The 25,116-nt window shown below is 42.4% G+C and overlaps 1 protein-coding gene across 1 annotated transcript in view; it reads right to left on the bottom strand.

The window, feature by feature from the left end:
* The window catches only part of pcca (propionyl-CoA carboxylase subunit alpha), a 123,533-nt gene that overhangs the window by 46,192 nt on the left and 52,225 nt on the right, over positions 1 to 25,116 (bottom strand). The window contains exons 16-19 of the mRNA XM_036541260.1: positions 20,171 to 20,239; positions 19,433 to 19,508; positions 12,108 to 12,218; positions 11,397 to 11,499 (exon numbers count right to left, since the gene is read on the bottom strand). Of these exons, the coding sequence (XP_036397153.1) occupies positions 11,397 to 11,499; positions 12,108 to 12,218; positions 19,433 to 19,508; positions 20,171 to 20,239 (359 nt within the window). The remainder of the gene's footprint in view (positions 1 to 11,396; positions 11,500 to 12,107; positions 12,219 to 19,432; positions 19,509 to 20,170; positions 20,240 to 25,116) is intronic.

The raw sequence follows: 25,116 nt of genomic DNA, 5'->3' as shown, positions 1-25,116 counted from the left end.
TTTGCCTTTACTGTAGTGCCTAGTTAAATCTGAATACCATGTATCAATTCATTCAAAGTGATTTGTTTCAGAATTCAAAACCATTACAACCCACCCAAATGTACCCAGAGGCGTGAGCCAAACGCCTAGAAATTAAAAAAACAATCGATGGTGCTTAGGCAGAATTTTTAAGTAGCCTAGGACCATTTGCAGATTGGCTGTCTTGGCAGGAACCCAAGCTATTGTGAGGACAGATTGTGACGCGGGGCACTGAGTCGTCTATCCACAGCTTACTTAGTGAGCAATCAGTAAGATTAACCATTTTGGAGTGGCAGCCCCTGAAACACACACTGCATCTGTATCTCCCAAAGGCGGTCGGCACGGGGGGCCGCTGCAAAAATACTATCTTTGGCAGGCGGCCAGGAGTTCTCACAAAACGGCCCCTATAGCTACAGTGGGTCAGGCAGGTCTAAGGCGTGGGTTTCATAATACCGCAAACATGACCCGGTCAGACACGGCTCCTGCAAAATGCTCGGACATGGAGCTGGTTGACGGGAGAGGCCCGGCAGACAATGCCAATCCACTGTGCGAAGGCAGTCCCGCTAGCCCAGGGGTGACTGACGCCCATGTGACCAGGGCTGGCGAGCGGTTTAAAAGCATGTCTACGGAAATGCTTAATGACAATTATTTGGGGCATTTCAGAATTTGTATCTCAGTTATGCACACTGACTACTGTTCTCCGGAAGGCAACCGAGAACTGAGTCGCACAGTTGCCTGACTGTCTGTGACTAGGGATGCACACTGAGCGGACAGGAGACAAAGAGTACCCAAAAGGCACAGTCATCGGTAATGATAGGAGTTTGGTTTTTTTGACATTTCACATATCTGTCACTGTGCCAACCACTATATCTTTCACGTCCCCTTAAAATGTTTAGTGTGAATAACATATGCTTAGTTAATGCCTCTCACACCTTCTACTGAGTATCCAGTGCTATATTCAAAAGCAGCTGGACTATCTTCAGTGACACAATAATCCAAGGGGTCAATGTACTTCAGTGCTGTACTGCCCCTCTGTCACCAAAGATCTATATGGCCTTATTGATTTGATATCTAAAAAAAATCATTCTTACTCTTCAGAATACATGTTTGAAATCAATTAAACTTTAAATACATACAAAACACCAAACTACATTTTTTGCATGGGCATTGTGAGTTTGTATTTAAATAATTTCCGCATCTACAGACATTGTCTCAGACCTGAATAATGTAAAAGGGTCATTTTCCTCAGCATTTAAACATGTATTTAACCGTGGATGTGGTTGCAGAGCCTACACACAGACACTACAAAAGACTAAAGTCATTTACTATAATAATTAATCAACTGAATCAATGGAATTTGTTTTTTGTAGTTAACTTCTCACCAGTAAGAGCACTTACACGTTCAGTTGGCCATCATCCATTTGTTGGCTCATTATGTTGAAATGACCAAGTGCAAAAAAGGCTGCCTGTCACACAGTGATTCACTGTTACCAGGTATGAAACTGTGACACTGACATTGTGTCCTACCCTTTTCCTCTTCCCACCACTTCACAGGGAAGCTGGTCACTACACCCAGGGAAAGAAGACTTCAGAGTGTTCAGAACGAGGCCTGAGTCACTACCTCAGAGATGAGAGGAGGATGTTCAAATAAATGCGTGTGTGTGTGTGTGTGTGTGTGTGTGTGTGTGTGTGTGCGTGTGTGAGAGAGAGAGAGAGAGAAAGAGAGAGAGTGTGAGGTAGAGACACCAAGGCGACAGATCAAGAGAGAAAGAAAGGAAGTGTCCTTGAATGTCGGTGTGTGTCTTTTACCGCGAGATCATCAACATACAAAGTCCTTGGTCAGATACCCATACATATATTTTAGTGATAATACAGCCTTATACTCAACACATCTTCCCTTGAGCTAAAGTTTTTTTTGCATGTGTATGTGTACATGTATGTGTGCATGTACATGAATGCGGAAGGGAGGGGTGAAGCCCAAAAAAAAAAAAAAAAAAAAAAAATCATCACACAATAACACACAGTTGAGCTTGGGGGGGGGGGGGGGGGGGGCTGCCTTCCATGTGCTGACTGGGGGGAAAATCAAATCTATATCAATGACTCAAAAACTAAAAACCTTCCAGGTGTTTGAAAAAAAAAAAATCAAGTGAAAATATGCTCCGGCTCTTGGGCTCTCGATTCCGATCTCTAAATGTGCCAAAGAGCATCTTGAGAACAAAAGAAGCCACAGACACATTAGGCTGTCTAATCATATAGGCTTTGAGACGTCTGAAAAACCCAATTACACTAGAGGTGCTTAAGAGATTTTTTATTATTTATTGTACTAACTGAACAGGAAAATAAAGGAGACATATTGACTTAAAACAATGTTAATAGTCAAAGCGTCATTAAGGAATCCTTCATCATAACTCTCTTAGCGGGGGGCCTGAAAAATGATCAAGAATAATGTGGTGTACTTTGTAGCTGCGGAGGTCCGTTTGTGCATACAAATCCTCAATGAAGAGGAGAGGGGGCCACGGGTGGGTGGAGGGGGACTTCAGAAAGTCGGCAATTCATGTGAAGGGAGTTCAGAGAATTTCCAACCCCCGTGAAAGATATTTTATGCAAGCACATAGATGTATTCAGTGGGGGTGGACTGCACCGGCTACATGGAGACTACAAAGCTGGACTCCAACAGCTCATGAATAAGGCGAGGAAATGATCAGAAAAAAAAAGAAAAAACTCTGGGAGATGTTTGGACAGATGGCCCACTTAAAACGTCTGGGATACAGCAGAAAGCGATTTTGACACAACTTCAGATTCGCCAAATAATTGATCTTTATTCTCTTGAAATTCCTCGTGAAAGGTGAGGGTAAATTTCTATATGTGTCAGATTAGTGCCCATCTTCCTGACATTAGCAGCCACTCGCGCTTTAAAGCGCTCAGATGAAATAAAATTGACATCACGGACATGGGAAAAAAAAATGAGGCACAGAATCAAATGGAGGACTTTCAAATGGGAGTGTGGCGCCAAAGAAAATAAATAGCAGGGGATATATTTTTCCCCCTCTTCTTGGTTCTTAAAAGGGTCCAGAAATGCTTTGAGAGAATCGTTACTCAGTATTTTTAGAAATATCATTTGATAGGATTCTGGCAAACAATTTTTCCTCTGGGTCTTTAATGTAATATCAAATGTTACTTGCTAGGGACAAGATGATACATTATGAATTTAGAGAGCATGAATTATTAATGGGGAGCTTTGTATCGCAATGCCTGAGATGTGTAACTAAGTTATTTTCACAGAAAACAGAGCACCAGAGTCGTGTCAAATGTACGGCGTCTATTTCTTCTCATCAATACTTTCAAATGACTTGTTTTGATTCAAAAGGCTAGAAGTGTGTCAGCTGGTCATTGCTGTAGTGCTCTGAGGCCTTTCACACTGTCAGTATGTGGTGATTATGAGATGAATGCAAATGGAGTCAACAGCCAGGAGCTGTGTAGCAAAAAAAAAAAAAAAAAAAAACGTAGGTTTACACTTACTGATCTTACGACTGTGACAGAAATGGTGTATCAAAACATATTCAGGATCAACGCTGTATTCCAATACCATTCTTTTGGAATCATAATCCATTTTCACAGCCACCGTATTCCATGAACCAGAATTCTCTCTGTGTGTCATAGGGGAACATACAGTGGGACAGCTGATGGCTTTCTCCTCCTCCAAGCACTACAGCAATAAGGTCTGATTTCTGATTCACAAAAGATGACACTGCAGAGATATTAAAAGAAATTCACGTATGCATCCATATAGAGCATATCGACGTGCACGTGCAAATGTGGTTGAAACTGATCAATTCTTGCCCGTTTGCGTTTTTTTCTTTACCTCTCTTATTAACCCCTTTAACAGCCATCCAGAGCCGCTTCACCGCATGCCAGTCACTTAAGGAATCATTACAGTTCTCCTTAACAAAGCCTGTTCTGCTTGGCTGGCAGAGGGAGAAAAGAGGTTTGCCTCAGAAAATGGGTTTTCTGGAATCAAATTAATCAGATCTCGTGCTCATCGCCACCGAGAAAAGAAAACAAAATTTGGTGTACAGTGTAGGGAACGATAATCAAATTCCTTAGCTCCAAAGGGCCAAAATTGCTGGATCTGTGCAAAATAAAACCCCTCTTTTGTGGAAAGGGTTAGGGTCTTTTCAAAACACTAGCCAAAATGAATATCTGAGAGATTCCCACACATCTGTGAAATGATCAAACTCAGTTTTTCAGATCTTGGTGTTGTTTTTAAATAATATTATTTTGTACGGCTTGAAATCTTCTTATATCTTTAATTCTCAAAACCGTTTCTAAATCATACACAGGGTGGGAACCTTAATGCTAGGGTGACAGGAGATCAGGGTGGGTTATAGCTGGTTTGAAATCTCAAATGTTGCTTAATCAAGGTACCCTTAATGAGACGGTAAACTAACAAAGCATCACTAGATTGCTTAGAGAAACTATTGCAGTCAAGTGATCAAAATTCAAGCCTGCCTTACGCATCACCACTACCAATATAAAAATACATGTACACAGTAACTACCCATGAACATAAGGGAATTTTTAGACAACGTTATCTGTGATAGGTTAGGCAATAACAGTAAAACATATGTACGTCCAGTGAAAATCTGCAGGCGCCAAGCTGTGAAGGGCTATGAAGGCTATGAAGTGATGATGCTCTCAAGTGTTATAAAAAAACAGAAAGTAGTTATTATAGGGGACCCTACACAGATAGACACCGTCAAACAGGAATGGAGAAACTAAACAGGCTTCAATACTGTTCCATTGATACTTTTGGCCTAGCCATTCACACAAACATCTGTCCCCAGCATGAAGAAGACGCTCCAGAGCTGTGGGCCTCTTTGTCAATTTCTCACACAGATATGCAAGAACACACACAGTAAAAATTAGATACATTAATCCCTTTGCTCTTCTGCCAAATTACTTTTTAGTGCTACACAAAAATTTTCTACAGCTGCCAAAAAAAAAAAAAAAAACAAGGGGACTGTAGTTCACAACATGTTGCATTACATACAAGTATATACATACCAGTTGGGATACTAAGCTGTAGAAAACTATGCTACATTTTCAGAAACATGATGGGTAAAAAGGGTGAAAGAAACTGATCTTACTGATCATGTGAAGACTAGCTTCCAGCACAGTCAGGCTAAGTGATGTAGGCACTTGAGGATGGAGCTAGACCCGTCAGAGTTACCTGTGTTGACAAAATCTGCACCACTTCATGCTCAAAAGGTGATGAATGTGAAAAGGGGCTGCCACAGGCTGAGGTCTCTCCAGGTGGCCAGTGGGAACATGCTGAACTTTCCACAGGAATGTGGGGTCAAAGGCCAGTCGGCAGGGGCAAGGTAACATGGCTGGCTCCATGGTTCCAAACTGAAGATTGATTGTACTCTGCCTCCATCCTGAAATGAATTTACCGGGCTGACAGCAACGGGGTGCTTCACGCTGCGCAGGACCATTTCGAAATTTAATCAATAGCAAAACAAAGATGTGAGAATATGAAGAGTTTCCAGCCTCCCCCGGCCGGCCCCGGCTCAGAAATAAGCAGCTTTTGAAGCTCGATGGCATCCGCCATCTACACTGGGCAGAAATCAGACTTATCTGGGAAGGCCAACGAGTGCCAGAGTCAGTTCCAAACCCTGCTCCGCTACACTGAGCCTGCTGATGCCAATAATCTCCTCCATGAAAGAAAAAAAAGTACAAAAGTACAAGTACATGGAGCACTGACCAAAAGATTCAATCAAAGAGATGATTAAGATGCTCCATTGAGAAGGATAACAAACCAAAATGCATGATCATGGACAGGATTATGAACCATATCAACTGATCAGAGAGAGATATAGACTAGGGACTGTCTGATCCACCGGACTGGCAAATATATCTGACGATACTCAGGATTTCCCACGTTTTTGGTATTCTTCCCAAAATAGTGATTATGGACCACCAGTGATTCCCCTTCCTGGCACTCCCACGGGTATCAGTGACGCATCTGCTGCCTTGTTGACACCTCTTAATGTCACTGGTCGGGTGACTCGACAATCCATTGGTTCTCATAGCAGCTCCAGGAAGGAGCCAGGAAGAAATCAGAAAATATAGTTGGCTTTATAATCAAAGGGAAATATCTCGTTTGCTTGAAGTTATCAGCACTACAGAGAATATTATACAAGAAATGTCAACAATTCATTGAGACTGCAGAAGAAAAAGTGAGATTCTTAGACTTAGTCCATAACTTCCATAACTGACTTTGGCCCAAGCATAACAATTGTAGCCATAGTGTTCTGCTTAATTTTACAAACTGGCCATACGTACTTACAAAAATCCATATATAGTGTAATGTATAGTATCTTGACCATTTTAGCAAAAGTAAAAGATCAATTTTACCTTTGTACATTTTTGAAAATTGCTTGATGCTGTTTCAGTAACGTTCCATTACCCACGCAATGACATTAAATCTAATTTTCCTCACACAGCTAGCTAATTGCCTAAATCACTGTTACAGCTAAACATGTTAATGAAATTATGAAACAGATCTGAGTTTATGTGCTGCTCACTGTAACTGTATTACAGCACGCATTCACTTGGAACAAGCTCTGGTGTTTAAGTTTTCCGACAATGCATTGCAAATCAAAAGCAGGTTGTTTCTTCCTGTTTAACACGGTCTGGAGTGCAATTTTCAAAATAAGACCAAATGGAAAGTGCCCTCACTACAGCATTTAAACAGCTGCAGCTGTATTGCATACATAAATCATCATATCAGAAACCAAAATGTGTTTCCTTAGTGATATAAGCTAATGAATCGGTCAGTCTACTTGGACTCTGATACATTAGCAATGGAATGGTCCCAAAAACAGTCACACAGGACGATGTCTAATAAAGACCCAAAGGAGTACACTAAATCACACATCAATGGAAAAGAGCAGATGAAATAAAAGCAGATCCGTACGTAAAATTTAAAGATGCAGGCAATGTAGACATTGAATGAAAAAGAGCATCTAGGTGCTGAACCAACTGAATACAAATACGCCTGCTTGACTTCTCTTCGTGCCATTGTTTTGTCAATACCATAAGGGAAAAAACACATCCACTGCTCTTAACAGCTCCAAAAACAGTGATCACAGGAAACACATTATTAAATGGTACTTGGGTATTTGGGCCATAAATGTGAGCCTTAGATCACTTCACGTGGGGTTACGCACAGTACTCCAATCTGTTGCTATCTACAGCAGACAAAACCACCACTTGAGAGATTACCCACTTTATTCTGTTATGATTTTGATGTGCGGGGATTCAAAAGCAGGGAACAACAAGTGTTGTGAGATTTATTTATCCACTATCCTCCGGATGGTTAAACGGAGGTATAAAAAAAAAAACAGGAAGAAAAGAAGAAAAGATGCTGATTGTTATCAAAGGGGTTACGCGAGCATAAATTAAAATGTTTCATATTGGGCAATCTGAAACAAATGGGGGCGGGGGGGGGGGGGGGGGGGGGGTGAGGAGAGAGAGAGAGAAGAGAAAAATCAATTGTGTGACGGCAGTAGCGAAAGGAGAAGGGGAATGAATTTGCCAGTGGGGTGCAGCAGCTGCCAAATAACCTACAGCAAAAGAATTACAATAATACTGATGAAGTGAGGCCGAGCCTTTTAGAATCATGGCAGGGGGACCCACAAACGGAGACACACAACAATGACTCTGATTCAGCCCTCTTGAGGTCTCTGAAAGCGCCAAACCGGATCAAACGCCAAAATGGCCAATCTTCATCAGGAACGGAGAAAAGAAGGGGAGGAAAATAAAAGAAAACACACTCTCGTGTGTTTCTGGCATGAGCACCACCGATTGCCATGGCGAACCTTGTGCGTAATCCACTGAGCACCGGTCACGTGGACCGCTGCTGGGCGGCGGCGGCAGCGGCAGCCTCGGGCACCAAAGTCGGGTGCATGAAATGGCCGGAATGTACCCCTAATGCTTCTCTGGCCCAGCTTGGTTACTGCAACCTGCCTTCAGTGTAACCAGTGTAAAGGGGAGGAAAGAAATTAAAAAAAAAAAAAAAAACACGTGACGTTATATATGAGGAATGAGAGGTACAAGCCCCATCATCTATTTTTATGCTGCATTTAATTTACATTTTATTTCCCTGCCGATAAAAGCAGACAGGGAACACAAGGACGCTGACACTGAGATATCCGCCCGGCGCGAAAGGTCAGCCCTTAACCTGTCAAACGCAGAGTACTTATTAGAATAAATCTACAAACTCACTAAAGGTCAGTGGTGGCCCCTGGTTTCCACTGACCCGGAGCCGGTCTGAAAGGGGCAGAGGGCTCCCAGTTCTGACGGGCAGCGGAGTCGCGCCTCTGTGATGGGCGGGAGCCTGTTCCACAGAGGGCCTGGCTCCAGCACTGGCCAGAGGAATGTTCACTTCATAGGTGTCTGTACCTGCGGAGGTTGTCCGCCCTGACTGAGATGGTGGAGCTACAGGAGAACAGTAGTGACTTAAGTGGAGCTTACCTGTGTAAAATCTTTTGACTCAACCTTGCAGGATTCATATTGTTTCTGTGAGCCAAAGAAAATGCATAAGACTGTACCTGGATTGATGGCTTTGTTGACTGTATTTCCAAACAAATAAAATTAGCTAGCTGGCTAGTCACAGTCATGCACTAACAAAAGCAAGTTATGCTACGTAGCCTGCACTTCACATAAACCCTAGCAAAATATTATACACAAAGGAGGACCATCAGAATGTTTAAATATGCTAGCATCACTAACTAAACAGATGAACAATCAACAAGGTAAAAACTAATAAATGAATTTTTTGACACAGCATATAATATTTACAAATATAAAATATTTCCTTTAGATGTTTTATGTATTGGTAGTAGATCTAGACATTGAAAACACAATAAAAAGATTCTTCCTTATGTCAATGTGACAGTTAAAAAACCATGTTATTTTTGCTGCTAACGTACACACCCTCTTCCACTCTGTACTGACAGTGTTAGTGGAGTAAACTCTCTCATTTGCTGATAAATGTTATGATGTGGCCTGGGTTAAGAGGCCATTGAGAGGAGATAAAAGGCAGCGTGCTGTATGAGGCGGGCGGGTGGGAATGGTGGTGGGGGGGTGAGCACTCTGGCTGCCAACACAAGCAGCGCATAGGAAGAGCTGAAGGCAATTGGGCATAGCAGCGTCAACACGGCCTTAGTGCACTCCCGGGACAGTGCCTGTTACAGCCACACCTGAGACGCCTCGCTACATCCCCTATGATCGTGCAATGAAAACAGAACAAAATGGGAGCCCCCCCCCCCCCTCCCACCGCACTGACGCACGCTGAACCCGGGTCCCTGTGCCAGGGCGCAGGCCTAGCCCAGCCAACATCCACAACTGCGTAACGCGCTGGGGCGTGGGGGACGCCGCCCTCCGTCACGTGTGCCGGAGCAACTGGGGGAAAGTTAAACAAGACCGGGGTTACCACTTAACAATGAAACAGTCATCAATCACTCTGAGAGGTTTCCTGCAGGAAATGCACGTGCCCCGTTATCTGAGCGCTCGCGGGGTGACCCCCCAGCGGCCCCGCGCCACAGCGAGGCCTAACAGAGCCTCTCGGCGTGGGGCGGGGCGCCCCTGACAGCTCACTGTCAATTTCGGAGAGGAAGCTCGGAGAGGTGGCGTTCCTCCCCATCCTCTGCCCGCCGCTCGACAACGCCCGCACGCGCCCCGGCTCCAAACGTGCTGCACCACCCTGCACAACAGGAAATGGAGGAAGATCAAAAGCAAAATGGACGGGGGGAGGGCACAGATACGCGCAACCTACACCAACCATCTCTACTGGCCTTTCAAACAGCGTCTAACCCACTTAACACTGCACTGGCACTGCTCGTTCTCCAAGCATCACCTGATGGCGTTTCGCTGCAAGATGGAACGAGCGAAGGACCGGGCACGAAGCAGTCAAGAGGCTCCGGCTTTGATGTCTTCATGGTAACGGATGGAAGACTTCCCTGGTGGCGACCCGAGCCGATTAATGAATTCCCAGGGAAGTTAACGAGTGCGGCTTGCATTTTTTTCCAAGTGGGGCCGCGCACTTAAATGAGTTATCTGGGGTTAAAAGGCATTTGTGCCCCTAATTAATTGGACTTGTTAAGATTCCTCAAGGAGCTGTCACTTGGTGCGATTATACAATTACGCTGTCATTTGCACTGCCAGGACTCTTGCTCGCAGCGTTTTCTAGCTTTGGTTCTCTCTCCTGTAAGCCCATGTCCACTGACAGGAGAGAGCAGGGGTAACAGACCTCAGTTCCTCACCACTCCAACAATAGGCTCACACCCACCCCCAGCCAACTGTGACATAAAATCAATGGGATCAGTGGTTTTGGTATATACCCAAGGGTCACTGCCACCGGGGGAGAGCTAGAGACTCCTTCCTCCGCCAGGCTATTGTTCTTCTTCGGAGGGAAAATAAATAGCCCTCATTCATCCCTGACCTGATGTGGAAGACGCGTAGAGCAGGAAGCGTCAGCACCTAACCCTCATCCATCACGGCTCTGTATATGACTGGCACTGTCACTGTCTTAGTCAGTGCAGATCAGTGCAGGTTCCTGTCACAGAGCAGACCTACGGAAGCCAAGTGGTGCTGTGAGACAGTTCTGCTTCCTGCTATGATATTGTTGCTCCGATCTAGTGACTGATATATGGTAGCATTCTTGGCTTCCCCTGTTTAGTCAGGTTGCACAAATTAACTTCGGGTAGGGCTTGAATAATGGTATGCTCACACTTACTGGTCTGGGAGTGTTTTTAGCTTGGTCTGACACCGTTTCTCATTCAACTTGGATACACTTATATTCTATTGTGCTGGAAGTCACTCTGGATAAGAGTGTCTGCTAAATGAATGTAATGTAATGTAATGTATTTTGGTGGCTGGATTGCAGTTGTTTGCCACTGTTCTGGGTGCGTGAGTGATAGGTGATGTCAGGTGATCAGTGACATCGGTGACGACGGACGATTCGACTTGGCTGTAACAGTACACTCGCCATGACACGGAGCCGTCCCGTACCTGCAATCCGGGGGATTTGGCGGGGCCTTCCGCAGCCGCAGTCTAATAGACACGGATAACCGGATTGCCGCAGGGGGAAGAGGGGGAAGAGGAAGTGCAGTCCACTCGCCTGCCTGCGTGCCGAATGGCAGCCAAAACAACCCCGAGATAGGTGCCTTCATTCCCGCTTCAAATTACAAAGTTAATTGGGAGACTGCTTCACCGACTCTAGGAGATTTTGACGACTTAGTGGAAATAAATAAATAAGCTAAAAAAAAAAGAGCAACATCTGTGCGGTGTGCCTTCTGCTTCGGTTCACGTACCTGAGGTTACCCAGGAATCTCTGGGAGCGGAGCTGTGTCGCCACAAACAGCGAGGCAGCGGTGGCCAGCAGTTCTGCCCGTTCCGAACCTGACAGCTGGTGACCTGAGAGGCCAGGAAAAATAGAGGAGAAAATCCATGCGACAGGGAAATAAAAAAAAAAAATCAGCCAACTTATTTTGTTTCAAACCACCTTAGAAAAATGTCTTTTCTAATCCAGTTCCTCTATGCTGTAAACAATGCCAAGGCAGCATACAACTATATCAAATAAAATAAGATGAGAGGATATAATCGTTAACATGGATGGCTAAACAAGATAGAAAATTTACTTGACTGCATAAATTTAGCTTCCCTTTCCTACTCTCGTGCTAGTGATTTAAATAGAGTTTTAAAGTGAGTACATCCTTCCAGGACAAGTATTCAGCAACATATAGCCAAGTATATCATGACTCACACTAACACCCAGTAATGACCTGCTGGAAATACAAAATATATAGTATATAATGCACAGTTCTCACTGAGTATGTATACAGTACCATGGCAGAGTTCTCACCAACTTAGGGGATCTTACATGTTTGATTTATAGACGCCTTGCCTACCCGGAAAGACACTTTCTCTGGGTTTTATTTTCCCATAGACCAACACAAGATCCCTCCACACTGCTAAAATAAAAAGGAGCGACATGCAGATTTGTGCGTGATTGGCCAGCACACCTTTGAAGCCCTCTGGGTAGACCTCTGGGAGGAACTTTGTGCTGATGTCCCCGGAGATGAAGCGAGGATTAACGATGATCTCTCTGAGCAGCGGAATATTGTGGGTCACACCTGCAAGAGTGAGACAACCATGGTGAGAGCACTGACAACTGCATTTACAATCTCTCTTACACACACACACTTTCTCCATAAATGCAGGCATAAATGCAATGCTTTCATTCAAAGAGACATATAATGTCCCTGTTAGGATTTTTCAATTTGCATTCACTTATCAGATTTATTTATGGACTTGTCTTTAAGATGTGAAACACACAGCAGACAGGTGAATTCTATCAACTTTTTGTGCTCAAATAAAGTGCTCAATTAAGCTTAAGTTAATATCAATGACAAAAGACAAAACCAAATGGTAACAAAAGACCACTGTCTAGTCTACTAAAAAAAGATCCTCCGCAAAACTCTACCATAAAATCAAAATGCAAAAGGTGTTGGCAAACAATGCTATTAGGATTTTCTTGGTGGTCACTTGCATAGCACAGAAACTGTTTGATTGGTTTACTGCCATGTAATCTTGAGATATAACATTTAGAAGACTGGCGAAGGTGGGGGCTGGGGCACTTGAGCTCTCTCTGGACTATTAGGATTTGGCCGGCAGATTTGGGGGTCAGTAGGAGGTTTGTGGAAGGGGGAGGCTGTTGAGTTGTGTCTGGGCCACTCAGATTTGAGGGAGCCGGAGGAGGGTCTTTTTCTCAGGACCGATTAGTGCAACCTTTCTGTCCCAGTAGCATGGGATAGCCCCCCTCCCCTCTCCTCTCCACTCTTCTCCTCTCCTACCACAGGCCTCTCTCTAGAGGGCAGAGTGGTCCCCTTTCACCACCCTCCTGTTTCACCATCTCACCAACTGCTGCTGTCTAAACAAATCAGGGAGAAGAATTCAAGTGCAGGCTGGGGCTTAAGTGTGCTAGAGTCTCTGACACGCTCAGGGACAACAGAGCTAAACAATACAGTATAAACAGTGGCTGACAAACAGTCCTGAAGCTGCACTCTTTCCCCCACACACAAAGGGTTTTCCCCCAAAGGCGTAACGGTCTCTGAAGTGCCTGCACAGAACTGTAATGTATGGGTGTGTGAGTGCCTTTGTGCTTATTGTGTGCACATACGTGCGTGATGGTTTGAGCACATAAGAATGTATAGCTGTTTATGTGTTTGCGTGTGTGTTTCTGTGTGTGTGTGTGTGTGTGTGTGTGTACACTTTTGTTTTGAACCAGACTGGCCATGTAGCTCATGACTCTTGCAGTAGTACTCAGTGAGTAGCTGTACAAAATGTTGAACCTGCCTCACTGGGCCACTCCTCTTCACCGGGGGCAAACTGACACCTAAGAGGCCATCACTCTGCCCAGCTCACCAAGTCATCTCAATGAAGTCACCGGGGCTCTCCTGAGCTCAGTGCAGCCTTTAATAATCATTCTTTATACCCCCTCACTACCTGTCTCCCCAGAATCCAACACATGAGACAGCATTTTCAGTTCTGCACTGCATCGTGCTGAATGGAGTCTTGCCTGTTTCTCCAGTCCTCTCAAGGAGGCACTATATCACTGGCAAAGTGTAAAGACTGGAAAAATACGAATGTGAGGAGCCTGTGCTGGAGTTATGAGCAGTCATGAACAGGCAGCAGGTAAGGGTGTGTTTCTCCACTATAAAGACCCCTGAAAAATATCAAGCATGAGAAACGAGAAAGGGACTCCATGAAGGTAAGGACGATTTTCATTTTTTTAATGAAAAAGATTTATCTAAACTGAATTTAACGGAGAGGCCTTTACTGTCCAAGTAAGTCATCTGCAACACAGTCATTCCACAACATTTCCACATGGGAATGTGCACAGACAGGTCTACAGGTATTAAATTATGTTTTATAAGTACTTGAATTCTTTAAAATAAAATATTATGTAGCTGTATTATCTATGTATGTTCAGTGAAAGTAAAACAAAGAAATCAATTGGCAACATATTTTGTCTGTGCAACAAAAGCATAAATCTGCTAACACAACAGTATATATTTAGGCAAATAATTAATACTGTTGTCTTGGTAGATTTACTTTTTTGTAGTAGTGAGAGATTGCATTTCCCCTCTGTGTATTATGATGTATACCACAGAGGGCTTTGATTTCGATTCCAATGGCCCATAACCAAACCAGCCCCTAAATTCTTTAACTGTACGGGATATTACCAGTGAGACAGGCAGAAATGCCATCCATTTGACTCTAATACAGTGAGCAAATCTGCAATAACAGGCAGCTCAGACCTGTCTAGGAAATTCTGGACACTTGCCAAAATGTCTACTTTCAAAACACAACCCTCTCCCAGCAGCCAGCAGACTAGGTCTAAAAGGGAGAGAACAAAACCATCCTGTGGTTCAAGAAAAGGGAGATCATTTAATTTCTAATGCCAATGAAGGAGGTAGCATCTCAATACATGCTAAAAACCCCTTAAACCAATGATAAAAACCCCTTAAAGCTGGAATAATAAAAATATTGCTCCAAAGCTGATCAGGTCAGGTAATGCTTTGTGCTTTTTTGTTTTGTTTTGCCATTTCATTTTATTTCCAAATCCAGCGGGTGAGTTCCCCTTTCAAAAGCCTCAAATGAAAGCAAGAATTTGAAAATATGTAACTTTAAAAATGACCTCTGTCAAAGTTCGTAAGGTCTCCATCTGTGTGCGGGAAACAGCTAGACTAAAGAATGATGACCCTCCGACAGCTTGCCTGGGACTACCTGCTGCTTGAAAAACACTGGCCAGACATTAAGCTCTGCATACTCAAAGGATCAAACAGGCCAACAAATACTGCTTATTTCAGAAAAAAAACATGGGAAGCCGAGAAGAGCATGGCGCGACTAAATTAGGAGCGGCCATGGCCGTCGAGGGAAAGGAAGACAAAAAGAACGGCCATTTTCTACAAATTATAATGAAGTGTTTGAAATATTGCCCACATTAGTTGTGACCTACACCTCTGATGGTTCCAGGGAGCTACAATAATAAGCGTTTGAAGCCTAATCCTTTTTAAGACTTTTAATTAAGGAACAACAGAACCCATAAGCCTCTTTATCATACTAGTGTGTGCATGATATGAAAAGCTATTGTACACTTTCAGACAATATCCAAACAGCTAAGCTTATGGCGGTCTCTTGATATTGTGACATGTCCTCTGATGTGAACCGCCCAGGTATTGTATAAAGTTGGCTCATTTCAGTTGTCAAGGGCAATGTCGAGCCTAATTCTGGGACTGGGATGCTTCAGTATATTCTTTTACATTTTCTGAAATGAGCACCGCCTTGAATTTTTTTCCCTTATGCAAAATTTCAGCACAGCAAATTTTAGGATCTGCTACAGTTTTGCACACATGGCCCCATTACAAACTGCCAAATTTGTCGGTTTTATATTGAATGAGTTACAATAACTCCATTACCATTTACTGGCCAAAATTAATCATATTAATTACATATCTAAATATTATTATATATTACTGGAGATTATTCATGAGAAACATGTGGCATCAACAGCAGCTTAGACAGGAGAAATGCTTCACAAAAATGTCCATTTGTAACATTAGACTGTATGTTGACATCATATGAAATAAGGCTATTATAATGGGAGGCTACCAGAAGCAGACACGCATGACAATTTAAATACACCAATCCGCTTACAACCACAATATAGAATTTTACAGGATAAAAGGCTTGAAGTCAAATTAAGACCAGAATTAGACTACTTATTTTATCAATACACAGCCATGTACAAGGAATTGTTATTTTGTGAGAGATTTTCTGTAACATTGATCAGACTAGAACTACATCTAAAAACTGGGGGAAGCTAAAACCTAACGCCACTGTGCCATTTCATTTTGCGGAAAAGAAAAGAAACATTTGGGAGAAATCAGTAGACCTCAGTTTCTATCCTAACTCCAGGCTCACAGAAGAGAGACAGACTCACAGAGGAGATCTGTGGTGTCTGGGATAAAGGGAATTTGGTGATGACCCCCCTGTCATAGGCGAGGCACTGGCAGGGGGCATATTGTGATCACTTTGGCTGGTCTGGGAGCGGGTGGGTGGGTTGGCACAGGACTGAGTCTGCGTGCTGCCATCCTGCCCCTCTGCGGCCGGGGAGGGGGGGGTGGGATTAGGGGACAAGAGGAGAAACTAAGAGGAGGCAAACTAAAGGAGGAATTAAATGAGAAAGAGGAGGTGAGATGGTGGAAAGAGAGAGGGGGGAAAAAACATGGCCTAATCGGAGAGACGCAGGAAATGTAGAGAGAAATGAAAAGAAATCGGGAGGTTGCGAGGTGGCTTTGTAAAGGAGTGACAAGAGTGTTCCAGAAAGCTAACGGCAGTCAGAATGGCACTGCTCAGGGCAGAACAGAAACAGATTCACTAGACAGGAAACTCACTGCATGAGAGACACAGAACACATCACTCCTCAAACTCCAGTGATGCCACTGTGTCACCACACTGGGTGCATCACAAACTGTTTGATTGTCAGTTAGTTGTTCTTAAAGGCAACTAAATAGGCTACTAATTGAAATGGTTGGGAGTCAACTGCCATGTCTTTGAATTGGACAAAGAGCAAGCTTCTACATACTGTACAGTACATACAATTTTTTTTTTTTACAGTTTTGCTTAGATACAGTAGCATTCTACTTTCTGTTCTTCCTTCCTGTAGGATTCAAACTCTCACCAGAGCCATGTGTACATAATAAAAATCGGAATGTTCTGCCACTTTGTACAAATTCAGAATGCCCAATGTTACAAATGTATTTTCTGTATTTTGAAAATACAAAATGCATGTATTTTATCTTAATACATTTTCTGGCACCAGTATTTTGTATTTTATTTTGATACATTTATTTGATAATACATAATACACATTATGATGCATCTTTGCCCATCTCTGGTCATACTCGTAGTTACTAAACAACACTGTCCACTTTAGTGAGAGCATGGCCCTTCAGCCTAATATATACTCAGTTTAGATTGTCTCTCTGTGAAGCCAGGGCCTACCTGACAGCCCTAATGGCATCAGCACAGATGTTTTCCAACAAATCTCAGTGTCTTCGGACACTACGGACACAACAAATGTCTTCGGACACTGAACACTGTATCACTCCAATCCATCCAATCCTGGCCTCAGTTCACGCATAATGAGTTTCTGTTTGATTCTCTTTTTTGACAGTAGAAAAACAAGAGACAACTGTCACTTGCCTTGTCATATCTATACGGATTGGCCAGACAGTTCCACGTTCTAACACTGGATCTCTCATTCTGCTCAATTACAGAAAGCATAATAGAGATGGAATTAGTAAATGATTAATAAAGGGGGAAGTGATGTCTCCATCCTAATCAGAATTAGGGATTAAAAATTAAATTTATATTCCCTTCAATGGAAATGGACAGCATGTTTCTTTTTAACTAAAATAAAATTACAGAAAATAAAAATGCATATTTTATAAGTTTGGTTCTTATTAATTCTCAATTAAGACATGATTTATTCTTTTCCCTTTTTCCTTAGGCTAATTTTAAACACCCAAGGGAAATCATGCATTGTTTTCGATCTATTATGCTGTTGGAGAGCAATGTTTTAAAGAATAAAGGAGAATATCGCTGAGGCAATAGAATTAGTAGTAATCTAATAAACTTCAATGCTAATTGCATGTTGTGTAATCACCAGTGCCCCAGTGAGACTTGTGAATTCCCTGAGCTCTGAGGGCCAGTTCACCCTGCTAATTGCTTCACTTTCACACCTCATCACCGGTTCAATGCCTCTCACTCATATTTACTCAAACACGTCCATCATGTCACCGGCCTTCAGCAACCATTCTACCGACCCGCACACCCGTTCTTTACAGCAGCGAGACGCGCCACTGGAAACATGGTACAGTGCTGGCCCTGGATCTCTACAACTGCCACTCCGCATACACTTCTGCCCAATCAGCAGCTCCTGAGGTTAGCAGAACTGCATGACTTCTTGCAGGCTCTTCGTGACCTGATCTCATGAATAGTTCTAAAAATACGTAGATATCTTAAACTCATTTGGATTCTCTCACAGCTAGGCACTTTTTTACTTGTCTAAAAACAAGTCCCACACCTACATGTGCACACACACACACACACACACACACACAAAGGCTTATGTCAGGAAGCTCATTGCTAAAGTATGTTTTTCCCCATTTCAAATCTGTAATAGCCTCTCCTTCAGTGTACATCTACTCAACGTATGCATTTCCCTGTTCCCATATTTCCAAGAAATCTCTCAATTATAGAAAATTCGGGGATTTAAACTCCCTCTTTAATTAAAAAGTTTTAACGCGTTTTAATGATCCATCCAACCACCCTCTCCCCACCCCACACACTCTCTCACACACACAGATAACCTGAAAACTCACACACTTACAATGTACTAACTGATTGTGATGATGAAAGTGAAATATCTGAGGGCCGGTTCTTCTCCTTCGAGAGGCCAATGGAAGCCACGGAGGATAACACTGGTAAGGTTTTAGTGGCATACGGGGCTCTGGTTTGTTTTTCTCTTCCTCCCGGTGTTCCTCGGCATTATTAATGCTGGCCTGCGTCCCACCTGCTGGACGTGTGAGAGTGACCTTTCCTCCTGGCCAGGAGCACCGCTGACATGGGGCACCTGCTGCAGCTCGGCTGCGCTGTTCCTTTTCGCACTAACCGCCGGCCAGGATTATTTTAGCAAACCTGGCCTCCGCGCCTTCGTTCACGCTTTCGTTACATTCGAGCTACATAGCTGTTGCATAATTTAGAGATTTTATTATCTGAATATTGAATAAAAAAAAAAACAATTTTAGAATAAAAAAAAAAATGAGTTAGGAATTGGGTTCTCTGTTTTGGATATAAATTACAAGAGAGGCTGGAAGGGTTTGAAAGTGTTTTAGCACGTTTTAAAAATGTGAACACTGTGATTAAAGCTTTAATAAGGTTCAGATACAGCACAACAGTTCCGAAACATACAATAAATGCTGTCTCTTGACAATGCAAAAAGGACATAACAGAAGGTATTACATCAGAGTGTGCTGAGGCATGCTGTTAAGATGAGTCAGACCCTGGGTCCAGCAATACCACCATATAGTGCACACCTGAATCCAAACGCAAAAAAAAAAAAAAAAAAAGGCAGTCTCCCAAGGAACTGGGTCCATTTTCTTTCAAATTAATGCCAGTTTTTTTTCCATGCTTCAATTTCTAGTTAATGGGCAAAAATCATATTCAATTTGTTAATTATAAGCTGTTCCAGCTGTTTCCTGGGAGCTGGGCCACTTACCCCGAATCACATAACTGTCGAGAGCCTTCTCCATCCTCTGCAGTGCTTCTGCCCTCGTGGAGCCGTAGGAAACCAGCTGTAGTCAAGAGCCAAGAAAATTCTTAGGCACTACTACAGGGACGATGCTATCTACATAAATGTACTACATATAGGAGGTATCATATCCACAGGTATTGTATGTACATATACCTATGTATTTATCGATTTCTCTTTCTCGCTATATTTACATAAATATATACACACACATATATATACGTGTGTGTGTGTGTGTATAGATACACAGATGCATACTAAAGCAAACACAGGAAATTCATCTTTGTTCAACCATGTCATGTGGCTTTCATGTGATTGTTACTCTATGTGCGAATTTTGTTTTTCACAGAGCAGAAACAGCAGAAAGAGTGATAATTATTAGAATGACAGCTTCTCATAACCGAAAAGGTTTAATCATTTACGTTTTTATCCAAAATCAAATGAGAAATTATAATAAAATTATGTTGGCTTGAATTATATTATTATATTATTATTTCTTTATTAAATCATCTCCCTTTTTCTGCAGCCAGAAAATACAAATTGATATTGAAATTAGTCATATTCACAGTTTTTTTTCTACAAATCTCATCAGATCATGTATTACTCTCATAATATCATTATTAAAACAATACATCATCAACATACAATATAGAAATATAGACATTACATCACCAATAATTTAGCACTGGCATAGTGATTACTAACTTTGGATATCATGGGGTCATAGTAAATACTGATGTCACTTCCTTCTTGAATTCCACTGTCCACTCGCACCTACAAGATAACAACATTACATTACAACACATAACCGTGCATTTGGCAATCTGGATGTGGACCTTGCTAAGCTTTAAAACGTAAGAAATACATGTTTTACCCACATCAGTCTAGCACCCACCATATCAGAGACATTTCTGTGGTCTCACAGTGATGCCAATAAGCAGAAAATAGAGGGAAAAATGCAGTGGTGCAAATTTTCTTTTTTTAGTTTATCCTCTTGAAATTCTCATTCTCACCATTTCATATGTTGTTTTATCATAAATACATAGGAGAACAGGAGAAAGCAATTTGGGCGATACGTAATAAGCTGATTATGAGATAAATTACCAGTTTGTTTTAATTGCACATTTTATTCCGGATGACCTAACGCAACTGCCCCACACAACCTGTGTAATAGTTATGATAAGAGAGTAGCATCTTAGAATGTGTGGAAAACAGGCTGTTGTAGAAAAGTATGACCAACATACATTTTAATTATTCATGGTTTAAATTTATGGTTTAAATATATTTATAGTCAAATACACACACTCAGTTTTACCTGCTATTTTGTTCTTCTGCAGCACAAAAACTGCATTAATTTGTAAAAACATGACCTAAAATTTGGGAACATATTCAAAAGGGAATCTGAAGACTATGTTCAAATGAAAAATTAATAAGTAAAATTGAAACAAGTTAACCCTTGATCAGAGCAGACTGTCCAAAAAAACCTTTAGTTTAAACAAATGGTAAAGACATTTGGTAAACAAAAACACAAATTACAAAGCGGTGTTGACTTTTTCGGGGTGTCGGGAAGTATAAAAATATAGTTCTATTATTACATATAATCACTACGCCTATTCATAACAATGTATTCCTTTTCCTAAATATAATTTAGGGACCATTAAAGAGAACAAAGTAAACAACATTTGTGGTGTTTGCTTTTCTTTTCCAGATTCAAAGACGGCAGATTCACAAAAACACCAAGCTACATCCTGGGGTGCTTTATTGCAGCCCCACAGGCCTGTGCCCCATACACTCCCCCGCCTCTCCCCAAGTCTGAGGGACAAGTATCCATGGCAATGCTGTTCACACCCCCCGAACTCTGCCACAGCAACTCCAATGATCCACACCCACGCCTCTGCTGCTAGCAGCCAGACGACACACACATGAAGGACGGTACCTGCCAAACATCTTGATATGCTTCCATTGAAGGATTCCTGTTTGAATATGTATGGGGCGCGCATAAATCCAGTGTTTTTTTTTTTTATTCTTTCCATTTTCTCTTTCTGTAGTACAAATGTGTATTGTCTCGTAAGTTAAACCCACAGAAGGCTTGTGAGGATAAGCGGTGCCTTCCTTTGTGTGCTAATGCCTTCAAGGCAAAGAGGGAAAGGGCTCCCAGAGAATGAACGCTACCTTTTTGTGGCTTCATCTCTTTTTTTATTGCAAAAAAGGGAGAGGCCACGCGGCTTCTCTACATAAAAAGGGATAAAAGGAAGCTTAAAATGTCCGCTAAATTCCAGCCTTTTTAACGGACGCCGAGATGAAAGTGTCTGGTCAACCTGGGTGTAAGCCATGAGAGAGGTTGCTCCGGAGTGTGTAATTAAACATTCTTTTCTCGCTGAAAAAAGGGGCCCTGAGACGAGATGGGCATGCAGGCGGCTCCCACCCTTCATTTTGCCCTCCCACACGCCCCCCCCCCCCAAAAAAGTATCCCCCGGCCTGCCTCTGTCTACCTGACAAGTGACAGCCCAATCTGATTAAACGCTTGCAAGGGAGGGGACTCGCGGGCCTCCATGACAGGCCAAAAGTGATCACCATGGAGATACATAATTACAGCTGTCAAACGCGTCTACCGTCCCGCTGGCATCAATTTGATTGCTCCCAGCAATAATGATAGACAAAGCTTAGCATGCACTCTCCTGCAGCCAATCACATTATCTGTTCTTTGGTCCATTTAGCTGACATGCAACATCCGCATGAGCACATAACAGCGCCCGGCAGAACATTTAAGGCATTTTAATTGTTTTTTTTTCCCCTCCTCCTCCTCCTCCGCACCTCTTCTTCCCCTTCACATGGCCAGCTCAAGAGCGCAAGTGTTATTACATAAAACTCCCGCTGTAGCATTAATTGAAGAAAAGATAGGGTGGGACAGAGACAGTAGGGGGCAGAGCATGGCCATTATCACTTGTGCTTTCAACAGGTCTCACGTCTGAAAACTGCAAATTGCAAAAACTTGCAAGGGCAAAATGTTTGACATTATTTGATCTGAAAGCATATGGTGGAAAAAAAAATCCCTTGAGAAGAGACGGGGATAGAAAAAAAAATAAAATAAATGTGAAGTGGGGGGGAAGGGGGAAGAGAAAACAAACAAATCAAGGAAATAATTATTTAAATTGCGTAATTAATGGGGGGTTCACTTCAGAGGAGGGGATGTCAAGTGTTCTTGGTGGCCTACATTCTACATTAATTTGCTACTTTTCCTTTGCGGTGCCCTTGCCTTCCATGTTACGGGTGACAGTGACGATAGGCATACTGGAGATGTTAAACACTGTCCTCAAAATACTGGGGGGCAAGACAAGTTCACATTGAGAATATATATACTTTTTTATTCTGAAGGTTGATTTCTCTTTGCATTTAAGGTTAATTACATTGGCAGAATTAAGTGGAAGAACAACCTATTTATGCATGCATTCAGGAATCTGTCTATCTGCTTAGTTATTTTCTATGTTAATGACTGGTGCTCCATTCCCTTATGGTTCCTCTCAGAGTATTCAGGAAAAAAAGTTGTGCGCAGCAAACATAAGCTAATTTCACTCCATTTCGTCAATACAATTGGTCTGAAGAGGAAGCATATTGTGTTATATATGGATAAACTATGCTAATATCCCCTCAACTAACATCTCACATATTGTCATAATTTGTAGACTTTGTACTCTTTGTAACCCATTGCTTTTACTGTGTTTTCAGTCTTTCAGCTCCTGCATAAATTTAAGATTGGCGATTCATCATTACTGATTATCGCTGCCATACTCAAACTCTTGTTTATTCTTAAGTTAGTAGCAGTGAAATCACACTACATGAGTAAACTTTACCTCTACAATAATGAGTTCTTTTGAAACGTGTTTAAATCTTCTCCTTTGGGGAAATCAAGGGTTGAATGTTAGGTAATTAGCAACATCAATGCTATAATGAATAACGTTTTCCTAAGCATGCTTGAGATGCACACCACCCCTGCACACCCCACCGAGTGACTAACTCAGTTCTCCTTCTCCAAAGAGCGGCACATCCTTAGAATAGCTGTTTAAATCGTCACCTTCTACGCGAATGCAGCTAATTAAGGAACACTGCATTCTCATGCAGTCTGGGAATCGTCATTCATTATAACTCCAGAAAAATAATGACTTCTGATAAACCTTTATGAGAGATGTATGCAAACAAAAGTTTAATTTGTCTACTCCTAAAAAACATGCCTAAAACCCCAAACACACTTGGGTGAGACTGAGTCTGAGCTAGTGTAAACTCCTATGAGTGCCTCTGTTATGTTACACGAGGTCGAAGACTTCAATAGACAGCATCTCAGACCGCTGAAATCTTTACAGTTGGACCTTTTCAGTAATTACTACAACTACCTGTATCATATTCATAGGTTGATAGCTAAGCAAGGACACATATGCATTTACATATTACTTTATGATCATGAGGAGAGTTCTGATGCTTGTGCTTTCTGTATTACTTTTTTGAAGAGACCCCAACAAAATGAGATCCAGCGTATTCGCGGCTGAGCTGTGCCTTTCACATCAGTGACTGGGAGAGTCCATAGTAGAACACAATTGGCTTCGTTCTGCTAGGGTAGGTTGGGTTGCGTCAGTAAGAGTCCCCTCACTGCACTGCTCTTGGCACCCTGCAACTCATCAGGAGCCTATGAGTCACATCATGTCAGGGTGATACACCAAACCTTTGCTCACCATTCACTCTGCTGGCGCACTGTAGGACTTGAAGAGTGAAAAACCGTGTTTACATGTGTATTGGAAGAGTGCAGGGAGTGTTATGGTGTAATGCGCGTATATGTAAAATTGGCCATTCCAAGATCAAGGGTGAAAAAGTGGGGGAATGCAAAAAAGGATACTTTTTAGTTATGCTATTTTGTATAAGATGAACATGCTTACTTCCCCCTAACTGGTCTTAGCTCAGGGTGAAACTACCAGATTAGTGGCCAATATGTTGTCAGCTGGGGTCACTTGGCTGTAGAAACGTCTTCATCTCACCTTAGGTTAAGCTGATCTTCAGCTGCAGTATGGCTGCTAAGTGCAAATGAAGCTTAGGCCTGATTCCTTGACCTTGGTGTCACCTGATCCATCGCAGATGTAAGTATTGTGTGGAAACTACAGAAAAGTACTTAATATTTTGCAGCAAGTGTTGTTTACTACATGTAAACCATTTTCAGGTTTTGACTGTATTTTTTAAAATACAGATTTTTTAGAATACAGATTTTCCAAAAGTTTGGTGACTGTTTCAGAGGTTTCAGGGACACGATGTGGTATGGTCAATGCTCAGAGGAATACCTCTAAAGGATTTGAAACCATTTATGTGATGAACAAAGGACTTTGAGAAAGTCTTGTTAAAGCCTACAATGTGAATATCAGAAAAGACTATTAAGAATTGTGCCTGTTTCCACTGTCATTAAATTCTGTGCATGAGCCCCTGGAAAACAGAGGACTTTTTCCAAAGGAAGAGGAAAGGGTGCAGGAACGAGATGCCAACGGCATGTCATTGCGGCTGATCCAGAGAAATACGGTGCCGGTAACTGCAGTACTGCTATTAATTACATGTTTACTCTGAGCCAGGAAAGCTGTAATGGGCAGGCAGCACCCCCCCCCCCCCCCCAATGCTCC

This window comes from Megalops cyprinoides, chromosome 11 (assembly GCF_013368585.1).
Source record: "Megalops cyprinoides isolate fMegCyp1 chromosome 11, fMegCyp1.pri, whole genome shotgun sequence".
NCBI classification, from domain to species: Eukaryota; Metazoa; Chordata; class Actinopteri; order Elopiformes; family Megalopidae; genus Megalops; species Megalops cyprinoides.
This window is presented reverse-complemented; position numbering and strand designations above follow the sequence as displayed.